The 21,031-nt window shown below is 39.8% G+C and overlaps 1 protein-coding gene and 1 long non-coding RNA gene across 2 annotated transcripts; both read left to right on the top strand.

Annotated features, from left to right (window-relative positions):
- The first annotated feature begins 12,219 nt into the window (after nt 1-12,219).
- On the top strand, nt 12,220-16,990 carry LOC120570857. Its single transcript, XR_005641151.1, has 4 exons — nt 12,220-12,429; nt 14,050-14,118; nt 15,986-16,092; nt 16,939-16,990. It is a non-coding gene; the product is annotated as an uncharacterized LOC120570857 (long non-coding RNA).
- Nucleotides 16,991-17,504: 514 nt separating this feature from the next.
- LOC120571757 lies at nt 17,505-19,101 on the top strand. Its single transcript, XM_039820841.1, has 4 exons — nt 17,505-17,918; nt 18,058-18,216; nt 18,403-18,495; nt 18,964-19,101. Exons 1-4 carry the CDS (start codon nt 17,577-17,579, stop codon nt 19,099-19,101), a joined length of 732 nt encoding a protein of 243 aa, XP_039676775.1. The 5' UTR covers nt 17,505-17,576.
- The last annotated feature ends 1,930 nt before the right edge of the window (nt 19,102-21,031 follow it).

The following is a 21,031-nucleotide window of genomic DNA, read 5'->3' as shown; positions in this document are numbered from 1 at the left end:
TTGTTATTCAGGGCGCTATCGTCCTGCTTTAAAGGGCAGCTGTGGTTTACTACGGGGCGGCTGTTGATACGAATTGAAGCAGTTATTTCCAGTTATCACGTTACTGCAAGTGCAGCTGTGGTTGATGCTGGAAACGGCAATTAAGTTACTGCGATTGCCCATTAGTTACTGCAGGCGCAATGGATTTACTACTTGGAGCCGCCATAGTTTACTACGGGGGGCAGCTGTAGTTACTACTGGGGCAGCTAATAATGAATTTACTACAGGGCTGCATGGATTTTACTATAGGATACAGCTATTTATCACTACTGCAAGGCAGCTATTAGTTGCTGTTAAAGGGCGAATGATACATATGATGATAAGCATAACATTATTGTTAGAGAGCATGTTAATGAAAGGAAATTCTTTTATGCCGTATGGATTTTGGATTGATCATAACTTGTTAATTGTTTTGAAAATGATTTTCTCTCAACTATCTGCAGCTGTAAGCTGATAGCAGCTCCACTCTCGGGGCAGATGGATACAGAGTTCAAACAAACGACCTTTTGTTTTATCTTTTGTCATTTTGATTTTCCTCTGTGAAACACTGAAACTTAATCCTCTTACATCCCAATTGAGCCACCACTGGTCAGTTATTACAGTTCCACGCTGATCATCCAAAACATTGTTCACACAGACATAGTGGAATTATTGAACAAACTGGAGTTGTAGGCAGAGGTTAACATGCCTCCTAAACTAATTCATAATTTTTATTCATAGTATCAAATCATAACAAGAGTTATCTCAAGACACTTTACAGATATAATTTCATAATGACCCAACAATTCCAGGAATTCCCCCAAGAGCAAGCATTTAGTGTACCTAGCTAGAAAAAACTCCCATTTAGGGAAAATCCTTTTGCATAGGACTCCAGGCTCGCGGTGGTAGCAGGACCACTTTACACAGCTGTAATCATACTTTAGGGTGCCAACCCAGAATCCAAGGACAACTGCTGGGCTTAAAAACAGAAGGACTCAGGAATAAGCTCCCAGAGTTAAGCAACCAGACTACACTATAGTGGAAAAACTTTCAACACACCAATACATAAAACCAGACTGTCCCATAATAATCATGGGGACAGGGTCAGAAACGGGAGGGGTATATGTTCATTTCTGCTTGTGGGAGGTGAACAGTCCATATTAGTTAGTAGAGGGAGGTGTCTTTACCCTTTACTCATCCCATTATTATATTTTTCATTTTTTCTGTCTATATAATATATTGAGGTGCTCAAGTCCATCAGCACCAACAGAGTTGTCGCCATGGTAACATGCCAAAACCATTTTAGCATCTTTTATCCAAAAATAGAGAGTAGTAGTTTGCCTTAAATATATAGTTTTTATAAAATGTTGATATAAAATTAACTTTTTTTCCTCAGTCAACAGGAGGGTCCAAAGAAAAAATACTGAAAGGCTGCAAAGGGCTTTTTAGGAATATAAGATTCTGCCTCCTCCCACCAAAATAATTTATTACAGTCCTATTGTGTCCTATTAGATATGCAAAGAATATAAGAATATATATAAGAACAGTTAAAAATGTTATTTAGACTAAAATGTAAAACCTACATGAAACATTTTATATATTAGTACATATTTATTTAAGCACATTTTAGTTTTTCTTCTATTTTGACCAACTTCATATGAGAATGACATTGGTGATTGGTCTCTCTTAGTGAAACAGGTTTTGCATGTTTAGCTCAACATCCATCCTCAGCTCTAAAATAACCCTCAAATATCAAAACAATCATAACTAACAGGGATCAAAAAAGCAACAAAGTTAAACATAAGTTTTATTAAGACGAAAATGTAAACCCATGAGCCAAGCATTTTGTTTAATATCATATTACGAAAGTGTTTGTGTGTGTGTGTGTGTGTGTGTGTGTGTGTGTGTGTGTGTGTGTGTGTGTGTGTGTGTGTGTGTGGGGTGTGTGTGAGAGAGGTTTTGTGTGCATGTTTACTGCTGCACTTATTTTGGAGGATGTTCAAATAAAATAATTTAAAATCATTATTTTCTCTACCTCTAAAAAGGTGAACACTATTATATAACTACTAAACAGTCTAAACAATATAAATCTACTCTTAAAACTACAAGTACAGGAGATCAAGAGTTGACTGCAGATTGTCATGCTAATTTGAGTAGATCAATTTTTAAAGAACTCCATTTTAAAGAGACTCATACCAACTCTGGAACATCCTGTTTGACCAGAAACCAACATGTTGTTGACTGAGACAAGAGGTGATGAAACACAGTCCATCAGAATAAGAAACTGGTTCCTTCTGCTGCAAGTGTTGAACTGGACCCACTGTAGATAAAGAAATAATAAATAAAAACTACATTACAATTAAGTAGAGAGTAGAAGCTGAGTTTACTCACTGAGGAAGAATGAAGCAGATCAGAGACTGACAGACGCTCATGTTAGGCAGATCTGATGGTTTAACGCTGCCCTCTTTCTTCTTCACTGGTAAACCAGGAACTGTTCACTTCTCTATATGATGGAGTCCCTCCTCCAAACACATCACATCCCCCTCTACTCTCCTCCCACTCTTTATTCTTTTTATTAAAGGTCCCATGGCATGAAAAATTTACTTATGAGTTTTTTTAGCATTAATATGATCCCCAGCCTGCCTATGGTCCCCCAGTAGATAGAAATGGTGATAGGTGTAAACCGAGCCCCTGGGTATCCTGCTCTGCCTTTGAGAAAAATGAAAGCTCAGATGGGCCAATCAGGAATCTTCTCCCTTATGAGGTCATAAGAAGCAAGGTTACCTCCCCCCTCTCTGCTTTGCCCACCCCGCAGAATTTGGCCCAATCTAGATAGAGAGAGACATCATGGCTTTCCAATGAGCAAAGTGGCAGTTGGTCAAGGCCACACCCCGTCCCTCCACCTTTTTTATATAGACCACTAAGGCCTATATAAAAGAGACTTGAGATACAGTATTAGGGGGGACCACTAAGGTCTATATAAAAGAGACTTCAGATACAGTATTAGGGGACCACTAAGGTCTATATAAAAGAGACTTTGATACAGTATTAGGGGGACCACTAAGGTCTATATAAAAGAGACTTCAGATACAGTATTAGGGGACCACACTAAGGTCTATATAAAAGCATCCAAAGAACCACCATGTCATGGGACCTGTAAGTGTTTTCTTTAATCTGTGAGCTTATGTCTGATTTTACATTATAACTAGACTTGGTTTGTATCTTTTAAGTTGGAAGTCATTTTTTTTTAATCAACGTATGACTATAGAAATCTCTACCTTGTTAACACATTTTAGTCTTATATTGAGTCTTTTATGTTTTTTTTATTCTTTTTTTGTATCTACCTGTTTTTACCAGCTTCAACTTTTGTCAAAAATGTGTTTAGGCATTGTTTTTTAATTATGGCTGCCTGTCATGCTTTGGTTCGTGCTGTGTCTCTGTAGAAGCTGGAGGAGCGTTTCAGGATCAGCAGGAGGGAGCTGATATCGTTTGAGTTCACCATCCTGGTCGCCCCCTGGAGATATGCTCTACCTCCTCGAGAGCAAAGTCATGCCACATTTCAGGAAGCTGTTGCAGCAGCAGCAGTCCTAGCACCGACCCCAAATCAAAGACCGAACAGTAAATCATGTTCTCAGAGAACGAGATCTGTCAATTAACTGTCTTAAGGCTCCAAGGCTTGTAGAAACTAAAATCCAAACTTCTAGAGTCAGACTGACCAATATAACATAACACTGGAAAAAGCACTAAAGTATATTGCAGACATTAGTCAGGATTAAAACCTAATGCTTCAAAAGCAGAAGTTAATACACTTGCTTCCTCATTTTTGTTTTAAATTCTTAGAGAAATTTAGAACTATATCTAAACCAAAAAGTGCCATTTTCTAAAAGAACTTTTCAAACTCCCAATGGAATTGCTGCCAAAGGGTTTCCAAAATGGACTTTAATCTGATGAGATTCTCTAGACCTCTGTGTGCTCTGAGGTCCTTATTTTCACTGTGTGTCAAGTTTGATTGTACCATCTGCACTGGGGCCACTGAGACTGTGATAGTGAAGAAATTAGACGTAATGCTATGGCCCTTCTGGTGTTATGCTTTGTATTTTGTTCGTCCGCTTGTTTGTACTGGTGCCTGGTCCATGTGAAGTCTGGTGTCCCTTTTACTCTTATTCCCCCACTTTTGATTCCACCACCTAGGCACCTGACACTACCCCACATTAACTCTTAACTTTTGTTAATGCTTTAGTCCCTCTGGTGTTTGTTTGTTCCTATGCAGGTGCTGCTCCTTCTGCCTGTGTTTAGCCCCCAGTTGTGCATTACCTTGAGTTCTCTTCCAGTCTTGGTACTGCCGCTTTTATTATATATTAAATTCTGAGTTCAAACCATCTCCCTGCCTGCCTCACTCATGCTGGGGTCCCTCTACCTTCCACTCACCACAAAGTAATATTCTTCATTTCAATGTACTGACAGGTCCCTACAATACAAAGCTCTCTAGAACACTTGGATAACCGTGCATGTAAAAGCATCTTAAATATATAGTAACTGATAGTAATTGGAGGTTTCTTTTTTCAGTCAACTGTAGCAAATATATTGCCAACACTGTGTGTTTTGTAGAAATTTTAAGTGCTGTGAAATTAAATTTAAGCTGATAATGTCAGGTTGTGGAAGGGAATTGGATCCATCACTGTGGTGACCACAGTTTTACTACTATGTCCCTCGGCTGGACTGGGTTCAACAGCAACAGGTAGACTTTGTTTGGACTCTTGACTCACATTATTCACCAACACTTCTTGTGCAGGCGAGTGTTCATCCTTCCATCATCTCTGAGTTATCAGCATCACTGTTTTTAGCTTCGAAGCTTGTTTTTTTAAGACATTTAATTCCCCACCCTCCACTGAAACACTGTCCTTGTTCAGCTGTGCCAGGGTTTGTTAGTCTTCACCACGCACTATACCATCACGGGGTGCTTCCACCAGATTTTGTCTCTGGAGGAATTACAGAATAATCCAGCATGTTAAACTATATCACTCTTATTCGCACACCCCCTGCATTAAACTCCATACATCTTTCACCAAAAAGACGTGAGAATGTTATAACGTGGTTGTAGAGGAGAGGGGAGTACTTATAGGGGGAAGGTGGTAAACAGATTTCAGTTTACTCTGTCCAATCTTGGGGGAAATAATTCGTTGGGGGAGGAGTGCCATACACACCGCGGGATTACCAAGACTATTGACTTGAATGTGTGGTGGGCAGAGGCCGAACAAGCTCTCTCTCTCTTCCCTGCTTAATGATACTATGAGGAGTGGGGGAAGTCACAAGTCCTAGTTTACTTAAACACATTTAGATTAATCTCTCACTAAGGGTAGTAGGGAGTCCTACTTCTTGGATCCAGGGACTCCAAACAGACAACTTCTATCTTCGGCCTCTGCCTCTGTATTTTGACTTGTCTTGCTCTTTCGTTTCCCCCCTATTCCGCGGCTTGGTAGTAGGATCAGCAGACCGCTGCCCCCTGGTGGCCAATGAGAAGTAGTAAGGCCTTTAGAGAAAAATGTGGATGGGAACCAAGAACAAAGACAAAACATCCTGCTACTATTGTTCTACCGCAGCTGAAAGGTTTTGGCTGAATTCTCACCTCACTTGCTTCCCTTCCTTAGTTCTATAGTCCGGCCCCACCAAGGAGAGCATGGAAAACGAAGAAATGTGCTTTAGAGGAAGAGACGTAATTCTCTGAAGTGTCACTAGAATTCTCATTGAAGGTGGAGTTAGCAGTGGTACCCAGATAGCTCCCTCAGTGATCCCTCCTCCATCCTCGAAGTAATAGCTCCTCAAGATCCTTCCTCCATCCTGGGGGAATAAGAGCCTTGAGATCGCCTTATGAAAGAGGGTGAATTCCACTCAGTCAGCCGAGAGCAAGGATAATATAATAGTGAGGGAGATCTGCCATTGGTTCCTACCTGCAGTCCTTCTTCGCCATATCACTGTGCACCCTGGATGAGTTGATAGGAGAAAAATTAATCTGCAGCATTCTGATAATTTGCTTAAATTCACTGATTCCAGTTGCCTGTAAGAACATTTCATGCTTTCTTTTGTACTGTTGGTCGCACAAAACAAAGCAGTTAGGAATGACTAACTATGTGTGAAATTGGGATTTCACGGTTTTTACAGTCCAAAAATCAATTCATTGAAGAAAGAAATTGACGGATTTATGATTGGGATTAAAAACAAAAAAAAATTGTAGCTGTAAAACAGACTGAAAAGCCCTTGACACGGACACACCAGCTCCCATATGGTGCAACAGGCCTAACCACGGAGATTATTCTGGGATGTTTGGGGACTTCAGATCCCCCTTCCTGTCTGCACTGTGGAGCAAACATCAACTACCAAAAGACCTTTCTGTTTGTGAAAAAATTACTTTTCACTCAAATATTATTTATTCGGTTTTTTACTATCATTAAAGGGACAAATATTTAACCAAGCGGAGGCGCACAGGAAAGTGTTGTGCCTGTTTTTCCTCCATACAGAAGCAAACTGCTGTTGGGACACCGTGGAACATTTGATCTCCCCTTTACCCAAAAACACAGTGGGTATTTTCTTTAAAAGCATTGGTTACATACATCAATCACAACATGTAGCCTTGTTTTGTTACTTGTTTGCTCTATTTTATCACATAACTATGGTTAGAATATTTTTCACGTAAATGGTGAAGATAGCAATAAAGTGTACTGATATATTAATATCAATGAGTTTTTTGAAATCGTTCAAAGAGCTTGTGATGCATCTACATCCACATCACTGGAGTTGAAACAAGGGTTTCGGATTTCAAACATTATTCTTTCATCTCGGGAGGGCAACACCAAGCTCTTCCACTGATGCTATTTTCTGGGGCGTAGCAGAAGGGACCCTTTTGTAATTTTGGATCGGGTTCATCTTGAACTGTAGTGTATGGAGCAGGAGAGCTTGATGGTGTTTGTGGAGTATGGTTATTTCAAACTAAATGTATTCTGAGCCTCTGATCTGAGCTTCAATCATCTGCATCCATGTAGATACAATCCACCAGTGGAGATGGAGAGAATGCTAGTCGCTGAACTAACTAACTGATCTGTTAATTCATTTAAAAAAGACCCTATCGTACTTTAGGCTATATTTGTTCTCTTGGGGTCTACTAGAATAGGTTACAGATTTGAGATCATATAAAGTCTCTAAGGATGTAGGCTGCTGGAAACACTGAGTCAATACCAGAATGCAAAGTACGGATGTGTTCTTGAGGAGAACGTTCTTGCTGGTTGTTCTGGAAGAATGAACTGCTAAGTTCACAAGCATAGAAAACGTGATGTTAACAGTTTGAGACGATGCGCTCTTCCCGTTATTGCTCAACACCCCCAGCACAGAGGCTACTTGTAAGGCTCCAAATACCAGCTAGAAAAAAAACCACAACAATATAAATACACTTTGCATTAAAACAATCTCCTTGACAAGAAACCCCTCATAATGCTACAACCATTGCAATAATATTGAAAAATAAAACTAATTGAGCTTTAATTTTATTGTTTATGGTTTAGCTCAAACACCCCTTACTTATTCAAAAGAAGTGGAACGTGATCCCTACTATTATTAGCAAATAAGTTTGAAGTCAGTTTAAATTAAACAAATAAATAGCACATGCACCGTGTGTCAGTGTTCCTATTAGGTGTTATGTGGAATTATCATTTCTATATATTGGTAGTGCACTGTATACCTCAGGAGATGGAAATAGGAAATTCAAATTCAAAGGTGCTCCCCTTTATCTACAAATCATAGCATGTTACCCCTTATACAATCATTTATCACAAAGACTGAAACTCAACTTCTAATAAATCCAGAAAAACACAAATACACCAAAAATATAATGTAGGCTATAGCCTATGGCATAATTTAAACAAAGTCTCCTAAAAGAAACGGTATATCTCAGACTAATAATATAAAGTCTATTAGGATATTCTTCTCCTGTGTGTGTGTGTGTGTGTGTGTGTGTGTGTGTGTGTGTGGAGTTTAACTCCAAAAAGATAGTAAATCACATGTGTTGTGATATTTAAACAAAATCATGAAGGCGTAAATAAAAGTCTTATTTAGGAGAAAGGTCTAAGGACCGAAGGATAGAGGAAAGCAAGGTGCAAGATAGTGGCTATTTTGTAGGAGTGACAACTTTGAGCAAATTGTAATTGCAATGATTTTCGCAAGACTGCCATATTCTAAATATTAAAGTAAATTTCGCTTCTAAAATGTTTTTGAAGTGAAAGATGAATAAGATGTACGCTTTTGGCGTCTATGTAGCTGGAAATCCAAACATCATGAATTGTAAGAAATGTGGGATACAGGAGGGGTGCATATTAAGCAATTTCAAACATGTCCTCGAAAATGGACGGTCAAGAAACAGCTATAGGGAATTTAACTGTTTTTGGCTTAAATGCAAACTTGTGTATGGAAAGACCTTGACACGAATGAGCTTCACAGGGACACAAGCACACAAGTCAATAGAAGAACACGCATTGGAAACCTAACTATCCTGAAGCCTTTGGCCCCGCCCTCCTGAAAAGGTAAGGGGAGCTGATTGGTCGGCTGCCCACCTTGTGGGGTATAACCAAATTCAAACAAGTCAGTGGGGGGGGTTGTGCTTTTCAGGGCAGCACCTATTCGGCCTATTCACCTACCCATCATCTTAAACCAAAATGAGGTTGTGGTGTACTGTGAAGTAACGTGGCTCCTCTTCGTAGGCTAATGTTAGTAATACCAACAATGCCAAGAGAATTGTGTGTCCAAACAAAGTACTTTTCTCTAAAAGAAATAAATCCTATACAGGTCAAACCTTCCATTGTTTCCCAAAGATCTACTTTGGGAATGCACACAAAATAGAAGAAGAGATCCTGGTGCATTTCAAGGTGAGATATTAACATTAGCTTACGAACTTAGCTAGCCATATTTACGCTTAACTAGCTAGCATAGAGATACCTAGCTGCCTGCTACAATAGACATGTCTTGATAAGCCACCAACTCCTAGCTAGAAACAGCTGATTGGCGTAACGCTAGCAAGTTGTAGCTCTTAGACTCAGTTGTTGGTGTACGCTAGCAGTAGTCTTACAGCAGAATATAAACAGAGATCATCTCGTGCCTTATGATAACCATTGCTAATCTAGACCAAGTTAAGCACACAACTAGGTGTTAAACAGTAACATCCGCTCAACATCTAACGCTACACATCCATCGGGACACAAAAAGTATGTAGATCACTTCACAGAAGAGTCTTTTTGAAGACCCGCTGCCAAAAGTTGAAGAAGGGGGGGTTCCAACATTGTTTTGCGACTGATAGCAACTGCAGGCCTGCAAGGAGGTCCATCGTCAGAGGAAACAACAGTATATTTTGCAAGTTAAGCATTCTTAGTCCATAAATGTTTTAAGACCCTTTTATGTGACTAAGTTTCAGTAATACTGCTTCAGTCAGCAAACCAATGAGTGTTGAAGAGGATGTCGTAGGTTGAGTTCAATGAGTTAAGGTAAGTGAGGTATCTCTTGTAACATAATTTTTCCTACCTGATGCATATGACAGAGGGAATGTAGAAAATACATACAGACATACACCAGTGCCTCCGTTATTTAACAAACAACTATATATAATATAGCCAGGTTAAGAGGCCCTTGTGACATAAAAATCTGGTTTTGGCTCAACATACCTAGCTAACCCACAACCACTGTAGCACCCCTCCTGTAGTTACCACTAACCCTAAAAAAACATGAAAAATGAACATATGGACCCAGATATATATTACATTCTGTCTGGGATCTAACCTTTCAAAAGTAATAACATCCTTGTAGTAAACAATACTGAGTAAGTAAAACTAATATTATTCTATATATTGGAGGTGGTGACAGGATTTCCGAGCAGATTATGTTGGAGGGACCGCTACTGACTTGTTCTACTTAGGGAAATATCACTTTAAGAGAAAAAAGCTACTGTTTTGGTCAAATGACTGGACTCATAGATGGGAGATTGATCACTAGTTTAAAATATGCCTCCTAAAATTAGTCCCCTCAATATTTTCTTGCCCTTGCAGTAGAGACGCCCCTCCCACCCCACCAGATTGAGTGCTGAACTGCCCCACCCCTGGAGGAGCAACTTAAGGAACCACAAATCACAAATACAGCAGAATAATTGTAATCTTCAAACCAACAGCCCTAAATTCAACGCAAGAACATCATCAAGCTTCATACAACACATGAAAGCAGTGTTATGCCCTACAGCCTACTGCAGAAAACATGTAGGGTGGAGTAGGCACGCGACAAGTGTAAGGGCAAAAGGAAGGCAGGGGGTAGAGTCATTCCTAAACCCTGGGCCATTGACCAGTTTTTATTTCTTTTCTTAGGCAAGGTTTTCCTTGAATAGGACCCTGCAGTGCAGCTTTGATGTGTCACAGGTCAACTGTAAGCAGGGTCTGTGTAACCTGGCAAACCTATCTACAATTCATGTTAGGATCACTTCCAATTTGGCTCTCGAGAGAAACTGTAAACGAGCCCATGCCTCCTTGTTTCCAAAAAGCACTTCCCCACTTACAAGAGTTATATTAGATTGTACAGAAATACACGCGCAGAGACCTAGTTAAAAGTTCTCAACTCTGAAATCCACTCCCACTCACAAAGGTAAATACCACCTTTAAGGGCCTAGTTGGGTGCATCTCTCCCTCAGGCTTAGTCACATTTGTGCAGTGACCTGTATACAGGTTCGACATCGATTCAAGGAGATCACAAGAGAATCGTAGGGATCCTGTGTCTCTACAGGAGTAGGATATGGCAAGGTCATGGCTGATAAAGGATATCATCAAGGACTCCTCTCACTGAAATCAATGTCCCTTGACGCCCCCCTACCCAATGGACATTTCACCAGGAAGAGGTGAGAAGACAAAGCATGAGCCGAGACTTCACATTCAGCTGTGCGCGGCCATTAGGGGAGGATCAAAGAGTATCACACATCTCAGTAGGGCCCTACCAATGACACTAGTGGGTCCTGGTCAAAATCAACTGTGGACTGCTTGTGCCCCTTGAGTAACTCCAGGCTCTCTTGTTCTAAAGAAGTGCCAGTGCACCCTTTGAAATTGTCCTTTATGGACTGGTTTGAAATTAACTGTCCATACCATGGAGCACACTGAATTACACTGACAGGTTGTTTTACAGTCAAGTCTTTTGCTTTTTAACATGTATTTTGATGTAATTCTTTTTGGCGACTTGAAGCCATCTACCGCACAGATGTTGTGTGTGTGTTGTGGTGGAAGTTTTCCTTGAAGCAGCAGTTGCTAGAAATATCAAAACAAAAGAAAACGAATAATGACCGCTTGAGAATTAAACCAAAGTTGGTTAGAGTTATAGCATTGGAAATGAAAACAGTTTAAAGGTACACCACAATACGAAAATGTCTTTCTAACCTAAAGTCTAAACATCCAAACATCATATAGTGAAGAAACTCTGTTAAGCACCCTCTAAATGTACTTCTAGTATGGCCATAGTTGAAAAGAGGACATCATAAAAGTTCAAACCAATTGTCTCCACCTTCCCTCTGCTCTCTGTTCCTAACACTAGCCTAAACAACAGTTATCCCAGAGATAGAAACCAATAGTTCTCATGTGTGAATAGCAGTCATGGCTTCACCTCTATCTAAGCAAAAGGACAAACAATGTGAGAAGGTTCAGGCTAGTAGAACCAAATAACTCCCTTCGGGGCATAGTCCTGCCGCCAACTATTTCACTTGGAGCCTTTAAATCACACATGAAGAAGCTTAAACTTGTGGGAGCAAAAAGGACACCAAACCAATGGTTATATTATAAACAAAATGTTAAACAAAATACACACCACAGTCCCCCCTTTTGATTACAAACAATCACAAAATAAATTTTTTTTTTAAAGATTCAACCCTTATTATAGATTCAATCACAGGCTAGTTATTCTAAAGGCCATTACAGACCAAAGGAGATGCAATTTTACTAGTATTTCTCTCAGACCCTTGAAAGGTACAAAATGCTGAAAAATTGATTATACACTGTAAATTCCAATAGCTGTCATAACTTGCATTAATGAGTTAGCTGTGAGTTGGTATCAATAATATGTGCTTCTTAATTGGTTTTACAAAGTAACGGTTAATTGCATGGTGAAAAAGCTATTTACTTATTGTTTTGGGTGAATATAACTTTGTTTGAAGTTATCTTAACTTGCTTAGAGAGACTATTTGGAACTCATCCAATCAGCAAGCAGGGCTGTGAGTGAGCATGCGCAGTAGAAGCCACCACCGTTCAGTCTCCTGCTCAGGATTGTTAGCGGTGCCAATCGGCCTGAGCCAACACATTTTCTGGAATTTGCCGACAAATTTGCTAGAGATTTCATCGCTTGTGGAACAATAAGGTAAGTCTTCAAGCAAGTTAGGTTAATATTTGTGTGTGAATTTGTGTTTCTGTCTGCTGCCTCAACATAATCTATCATATGTTAACTAGCTAGCTAAACATTAACAAGCTAACAGGCAGAGCACATGTTCGGGCATGTTTTGGGCGGCTTTCCACCACCATCCCGTGATTCACCTGTAAATCCATTTTAACTTAAAGTGAAAACGCTCACATTTTAAATGTTACTAGAGGAACTTTTAGTTTTCCCCGAGTTGACACAGTGGCTGTACTGTATTTTGGTCGAATGTAGGGTATTAACCCGGTCTCACGGCAGTTCGTGTAAATGTCCACGTTATTCTTAATCTATTGATACGTGCTCACGGAGACGAAAGGACGCCGGGCGAAAGGTCGCTCCATAAGCCCGGGAGGTACCCGCGAGTCGGCCCGCTGGGGACCCCTGGATGAGGGCGAAAGGTCGCTCCATAAGCCCGGGAGGCGCCAGCGAGGCGGCCCGCTGGGGACCCGCTGGATGAGGCGCCCGGGGGCGCCAGCTCCATAAGCCGGGGGCGCTGCCCGCGATGCGGCCCGCTGGGGGCCGCACCACAGTAACAAAACGCCAAAACCGCTTCGCCCGGGTGAAAGTCCTGTGTTGTTTGACCCATCCACCACCCCGACCAACCTGCCTACCGATTTTTCGGCTTTTATATTTACTCCCTACCATTTTCGTGCTGTGGCCACAAAATATGCTTCCCATTGAAATACATTACTTAACATTTTACGTGTAGTCCCACGCGTAAAACCGACAAAAACGTCTCCGGAACACGTATCAATAGATTCAAATAACGTCACATTTACACGAACTGCCATGAGACCTGGCTGTAACAACACAGACTTTTGGGTTACAAATGAAATTTGCTGCATTAAGTGTGTAGAGGAAACACTAAACAAGACAATTTGCAAGCAACACACATTTTGCAGCCACATTGGTCAGACAATTAGGAGAACATAAGTTACTTTAGCTACTGCTAGTTTCTGTTTTAATGGTTTGCAAAGCCAAAACAAGGAGAATACATGATGACTGTTGGCAAAAGTTATTTTTTATTTATGTTTGCAATTCGCTACATATTAAGAAGGACCCTGTCAAGCATTTTAAATAAAAACAAGAAAAACATTAAAAAGTAAAATGTATATCGATGTGTTTCTTCCATCCTGCCCCTATGAGCAAGCACCTTTTCATTCAAAGTCAAGTTAAACCAAAGTCCTGGTATTGATAGAACACACACGTAAGTTGTTGATGACAACAAATTATTTTTGTCTGTAACGTTTTCTTTTAAAATGAGGTATATCTGAAAAGTGTTTCAGCGTCCGGCTTTCCCCTGTTATTTCTTTAAGTAAATGCAGTTGCTAATATTGCTGTAATTATACCAGGATTGTTAATACTCTTAATTTTTAGAATTGTTTTTATGACTCAATCTGAACTTTAAATATTCATATAAGAGGATACATCTATAAGGATTTATATTGGAAAACTATCATTCTCCTGTAATGCTTGTAAAGTATGCACTATGTGTCTTTAATCTACAAATCACATCACTTTAAATTGGAACTTTCTTTTAACTAAGACATTATTTGTCCTTTACAGAAGTGCTTGTGGCAACTGCCTTGAGGGCTCTTCACAGCTGCTTTGTCAGTGGGCCTCAGTACACTGGAGGTGAGATAAAGTATACAATATTTTGGATGATATTATACGTAGATATACAAACACACACACTTACAACTTACACCTAAATTTTAAATTATTTAAAATAATTTCTTGCAGATGCACTGGACCTGTAAGCAGTGTAATTTTTCTACAGAAAAAGAGGGACAGTTGTTAAAACACTATCGCCTAAAACATGGAGGCTTTACTCGGCAACAGCCAATACCATGTCTTCATAACGATTGCTTGTGCACTTTCAAATCTTTTAATGCACTCAAAGTGCATTTATCGGTTTGGCACTGTCAATCAAACATTGGACAAGCAAGTAAACCCACAGTTGTATTTCACTGCCCAATTATGTGAATACACAGAGCCCTGCACTGAAGAAGAGTTTTTCACACACTTGCGCAGCCATTTAAAACTTAAGCAAAAAGTTCTGTGTCCATCGACGACGCTGTGATTTTTCACAGCAATGTGTATTCAACATTTAATGCACACAAAAGTAGGGTACACAAAGGGGGTGCAGCACACATTTTAAAACCGAGATTGTATCAAACATTAAACATCAAGATCAATTGACTGAAGTGGAGAATGATATTTCCTCACAGGATGACACTGAGTGTGAATTTGAAGAATCTGTAGGTGACATACAGGACTTGGAAAGTCAGCTGGAACGTAACCTTGCCGCTTTGTTTTTGAAAATGCAAACAATCCCTGCATATATCAGAAAGTGCTACACAAGAAGTTATTCAGCAGATCAATCAGATCCACTTACTTTCACAGCCATTACTTCACAGTAAAGTCCAGGAGATTATCAGTCAGCATTGTGGTGACGCGTGGATAATTCCATTGTGAGTAACGTTGTAAATGCAGTTTCACAAACTAATGTCCTGCTGAAATTCACCTCTACAGGAGGATCCTTATCAACAGCTAGCAGGAGAGCATCTTATATACAGCAAGAATTTCCTCTTGTTATGCCAGTTGAGTTTCGTTCTTGACAGAGATAGTTCTGTTGTATATGTCCCCACACTGAAAATGTTGCAGGCTTTGTTAAGAAATAAGGATATTCTGGATAAGGCGCTGCATGTAGAATGTGGTGCTTCACCAGAAGGATACCACTCATTCAGAGATGGCTCTCATTTTAAAGAAAATGTTCTTTTGAATGTGGAAGAATTTAGGATTGCTCTTGGGCTATATATAGATGATTTTGAGGTTGCTAATCCACTGGGAACATCCAAGAGAAAACCCAAACTATGTGCAGTATATTGGGTACTTGCTAATCTTGACTCCAAATATTGGTCAGCTCTTCACTCTATACAACTTGCATTTTTATGTAAGGTCAAGACTGTGAAGGAACATGGCTATGCAGAAGTTCTTCGTCCTCTCATTCAGGATCTTGTTACTCTTGAGGAACACGGTGTGTATGTTGAACAGCTAGCAGAAAGTGTTAAAGGAACTGTATTGTATGTAGCAGCAGACAACTTGGGGGCTCACGCTTTGGCAGGATTCCAGGAGAGTTTTGCAGCACATCTCTTTTGTCGGTTTTGTATGTGTAAGAAAGATGACATACAGGATAAGGAGGTCAGGTCAGGTCTACACCAGCCAAGGACAAGAGAGGACCACGACAGACATGTGCAAGAGGTTATACATGACCATACTATGGCCAGACATCTTGGTGTAAAAAGAGGGTGTCCACTGAATGAAAACTTGAAACACTTTCATGTGGTGGATGGTTTTCCACCTGACATTCTGCATGACTTTTTAGAGGGTATAGTACCAGCAGAAATGTCACTCTGTCTTCAGGATTTTATGACCAAGAAGTATGTTTCTTTGGACTGTTTGAATAAGGCTATTAAGCAGTTTCCTTACACGTTCTCAGATAAAGCTGACCAACCACAGATCATTCCAAAGACCTTCATCGCTAAGGGAACCATTGTGGGCAACGGACACGAAAACTGGGCTCTCCTGAGGCTGCTTCCATTGATGGTAGGCCATAATATCCCAGAAGGAGACAAAGCATGGGAGATACTGATGCTTCTAAAAGATATACTAGAAATAGTAATGTCATCGCACTTTACTGAAGAGTTAATCCACTTTCTGGTTTGCAAAATCTCAGAACATAGAGAGTTACTGCAGCAAACTTTTCCGACCTACAAACTCCGTCCAAAACATCATTTTATTGAACATTACCCTCAACTGATTAAAACTTTTGGCCCACTAGTCGATGTGTGGACGATGCGTTTTGAAGGGAAGCACAAATTTTTCAAAAAGGTTGTGCATGACACTCATAATTTCAAGAATGTAGCACAAACCTTGGCTGTAAGACACCAGAAGATGATGGCCTTCCATTTGGATTCTGCATCCTTCTTTAAGCCTTCTGTGGAAATTGATAAAGTCAGGTCAGTTATGATCACATCTTTCCCTGAAAATGTTCAGCGCTCACTACATCAGCGAAACGCCAAGCAAAGTACAGTGCTGGTTGCAGCTTCTGCTTGTGTTCATGGTGTAAAGTACACTGCAGATATGATCATTTCAGTTGGCTGTTGCTCTGGTCTCCCAGAGTTCCAGCAAATAACACATATTGTTGTTATCAACACAGAAATCCTGCTAGTCTGCAGGCTTTTGACCTCATGGTATGTTGAACATTTACGTGCTTATGAGTTGTGCTTCAGTGGGGAGGGTCTCTCAATGTCACCCATCTGTCCGAACTGAATGATGTTTTCCCCCTTATCTTCCTATAGAGTGAAAGGCATGTGTACGCCCACCAAAGCGTTACATATTATGCTGAATGACATGTGGACTGGGTACTAAAGTGATCTCCACTCTGTCTAGGACCATGGGAAGCTATAAACTAAGAATCATCATAAATGAAGGGGACATACGGGAAAGTGTCACTGGACAGAAAACCAGAAACGGTTGAAGAGCTGAAGATAAAAGTCAAAGAAAAATGCAACCTGCAGGATGACTTCAATCTTATGTATGAAGACCCTGACTTTGGTTATTCCCTCTGCAACCTAGATGACATAGGAGACTTGCCAGCTACAAAAGCAACTGTGAAGGTCATTTCATTGGTGACACTGACACTGGTGCCTGCTTCCACCACCAGCATTTCTGATGCCTCAAATGTCTCAGATGATACAGAGATTCTGTCGACATACAGCTCATCATCATCAACAAGACAAGAGCAATGGCCAGAGTTTTTGAGATTCCAAACTTCTCGGTTGATGTAGAATTCAGACTGAGACAGGCTAATCTTAAGTTTTACGAGACCAAACTTACCTGAATGTACCAAGAGACATGAAGCATGGTATTTTGGAGAAGCTTGCTGAAGCGATCTACAAATTTGATGCCTATCCAAATGAAGAACGATGCCATTCTGTGGCATTGGCTTCATAAGCAAACATCCCTGCCTGAGGGAACCAGGCTCGCCAGATGGGTGTTCTGGCTGGAAGAATAGCTTGACATACAAAATGGGGAACTATCGCACTAAACTGAGAAAAGCTGGATGTGCAGAAGTTGCTATAAATCAGGGTAAAAAAGGCGCCCCAGGAATGGCATCAAAAGGCCTCAAAAGACCAAAAAGGTTTGAGGTCAATTACTTACCAGACCTCCCTGAGGGGCAGAATGAAGATAGACTAGAAGTTGAAAGAAAGCTCCTGGTTGAAGAAATGAAAAAACGGAACCCCAGTGGAACAGTCATTGCATCTAAGATGGACCAGACATTCCCACTGCGGAGACGGGAGATTGTGGAGGCTGAACCTCCAGTGAAAACCCTGAAGGAGCGCTGGCCAGCTCTTTTTACAGAGAGACAAGTACGTACAGATATTGATATGCTTTTTTATATTCTCCTAGTGTGCATTTAGGTTTTAGGACTGGTAACCAAAGGTTTTCCAAAATTTCCACACTGGCTCAAGCCAGTCTACTCACTCACATTTTTTTTCTGTCTTGTAGGTGTTTGCTGAGTTCAACAGGATAGCCACGACAAACCTGGAGAATGACTTTTTTGGTGCTGTTGACCGCTACACACCACGCTTTGTCACAATCTTCAAGTCCAAGAAAGGAAGTGTTGGAGAGAAACTGGCTGAGATTGTGCAGCAAATTGATTCAAGGGTCAGTCCACTACAGACTTGTTAAGTTTTTGCTGTGGATTAGATAACTACTGCAATCGGCAACTGTTCTCTGCACTGTTAAGCATACATGGTGACACCTTTTCATATGCTTTTTAAAAAATGGGTTTGTAGTGTAACTTCTGAATGTTGCTTAATCTTGAACTTTATTTGTTCTATCCACTTCTAGAAACCAGATGTGACAGCAGTGCGTACCCTTGTTCTCCAAGGCATCCCTGTTCTGCTTGGTGATGACCCCAGTAACTTCTACAACACCTCCTTTGTAAGTTCTCATATCTTAAAAGAGCACATACTGTATATTACTGTGAGTTCAGAACAAAGATGGGCTGCATGCTAACTGTGACAGTTCAGTGTATGCCAGCAGGGTGATAAAAAAAAAGATAAAAACAACAAAAACCCTAAAAAAATGATGAAGCAGCCATTCAACTAACTCCATTTGTAGTCCATGTCACATGGTTGCACTGCTGAGTGCCACAACGCTAAGCCCACTTGCCGTGCTGCAATTGTGGGTTCTGCACAAGAGGTAGAACATTTCTCTCCCTCACATGCACTAGCTGTAACAGCATTAACATCTGAATAATTTTTATATTAGGACAGACATGAGAGCTTAATTTTAAAAAAAAATAAAAAATAGGCTGGAGGGAAGTGTTGGCAGGACAGATGACTTGATGACAATTGATAATGCCAATCACATTTACCTGTTGTAATGTTTGTGTTTGGTTGTATACAGGATTCTGACAGTGATGAGGCCTGGGACCAGGTATCTGTTGGGTTGCTGACTGTCATCAGTGAAGATGTGCCCCTCCGCCAAATCATCTCCATCTTGACCCAGTGTCTACTGCCATCATTCTTGAAGGAGGTATTGTAATGAACAATCTCCAGAACCTACCTCAAGCACTTTGCCTCTTGTTTGGGTTGTCCTATGCACTACACTTGGACTACCCTAAAGCCGCAAAAAACCACATTCAGCTTCATTCAACGAGTGATGCTTGGCCTGGGAGAGAACAACTCCCCCCAAACTTCAAACTCTTAAAAATCTCCTGTTGAGTTAGAATGGTAAAAATCAAGAGTGACACTTGGCATACAATCTTGTTTATAAAAGTGGGTCCAGTTGCTTTTTATTGTTAGCTAAATTAAGGCACTCCTTTCTATATTGTTTTATATCCACTGGGTTCATCAGCAAGTTACATTTAGAGGCTGCAGGTGTATGGTCATTCATACATGTATGAGATCGGTTGCCATAGTCATTATTGTACAATAACTGGATGTCACTTGTAATAGTCAGCAGGTTGATACTGTCAGCAGTTTGGTCTTTAAACTTTATTGTTAATACAAAAGTAAAGCAGTTTCTCAGGATTATGTTAAATAAAAGGTCAGGGTTGGAATTTTCTTTCCACAAATGAGAAATTTATGTCTTTTATAAAGCCAAATACATTAGCTGCCAATTATTACTGGAAGATTATTGAAGAACAATTTTGGTACCGATGTATATTGAAGTAGGCAAACATTCAATCCAACAAAGTCCATTGTTCACATCCCTTGGTGTTACTTTCACTCTGTACTCTTTGAAGAATGTTTTATTTTTATATTTTATGGTAGTGTAATAAGCATGTATGCGGTTCTGGTTCTAGAGAAGAGATATTCTGTGGTTGGCGCTAATACCTTGACATTTATCATTTTAGTCTGAATGTTGTCTTCAAGTGGTACTGATCACTTATAGTAATGACTAACATTTTAATCTCCTCAAAACCAATTAGTATCTCTGTCAGCTGTCTAAGGTGCAGATTTGACTGTTTTCCCTAAACATCTCTAATCAAGTATATTTCCCAAAAATTCATACTCCTATAAATAATTCGGTAAAAAAGTTAACAATAAAATTACTTATCAGCCAAGTCAAGAATTCAAAATCGTGAAAACCTGTGCCAAAATTTGATTGATTGAAATAAAAAGGGTTTATCTGGGCCAAGCACACCATAATAATTTTAAGATGATGAAATACAATCAGTATAAAATTACAAATGTCAAGGTAATGCATACTTTATACCAGATCAAAGGGTTTTAAGACTTTGATTTTAACATTGTAAACTAACAATGGTTGAGGTTCAAGGAATAAACCTGTTTCAAATATAATGTGGTTGTGTGTTAAATATTTCTATTTTATGATACTTCTTCTCTGGTACATTTATGTGACAAGTGTATAGTGAGTTGGCAGAACAGAGTTAACATATAGGTGAGCGTTTAGTAAATCAATTAGACATTTAGATGGTTATTATGAAGAATAACCATCTAAATGTCTAATTGATTACCGTAAAATGGAATAAGGTAAAATGAATGTTTGAAGTACTTAATTTACACAAGTAACAGTTACTTGGTCTTTTCAAGGCAATCGGTTTGCATGGTTTAAACAAGTAAATCAGAATCGCTCTTCAAGTAACTAAAAACGGAAATTCTAAGTTGTAGGAATTGTCACATTAGTTAGCCCAACTTAAATAATCGTGTTTAGATTACAAACAAAAAAAGTACACCATTACAGTACTTAGTTGTTTGAAATAGTAATTCTGAGTTGTCTATACTAAGTCAGGAGTACATCTAAAGTAAATTGTCAAGTACACCGCAACATTGTTTTAGTTACTTAAACTCAAGAGTAAGTATACTATACTAAACAGGGATTTGTTAACTAACACGCAATACCTATTCCACTGTACTTAGTTTTTAGTGCGCAATCGGGTTTGCATGCTTTTTTAAGTAAGGTTAACTAATCGGATTTTACAGTGTAGAATCTTTGCCCAGCAATGCCA

Source organism: Perca fluviatilis, chromosome 13, assembly GCF_010015445.1.
Source record: "Perca fluviatilis chromosome 13, GENO_Pfluv_1.0, whole genome shotgun sequence".
Lineage (NCBI taxonomy): Eukaryota > Metazoa > Chordata > Actinopteri > Perciformes > Percidae > Perca > Perca fluviatilis.
This window is presented reverse-complemented; position numbering and strand designations above follow the sequence as displayed.

What these genes read in the sequence shown, in the direction of transcription:
- LOC120571757 (XM_039820841.1), top strand. Translation starts at nt 17,577, where the DNA reads ATGGGGAACTATCGCACTAAACTGAGAAAAGCTGGATGTGCAGAAGTT. An exon ending in CTCTTTTTACAGAGAGACAA is followed by an intron (nt 17,919 to 18,057) that starts GTACGTACAGAT and finishes TCTGTCTTGTAG; the next exon opens with GTGTTTGCTGAGTTCAACAG. An exon ending in ACTTCTACAACACCTCCTTT is followed by an intron (nt 18,496 to 18,963) that starts GTAAGTTCTCAT and finishes GGTTGTATACAG; the next exon opens with GATTCTGACAGTGATGAGGC.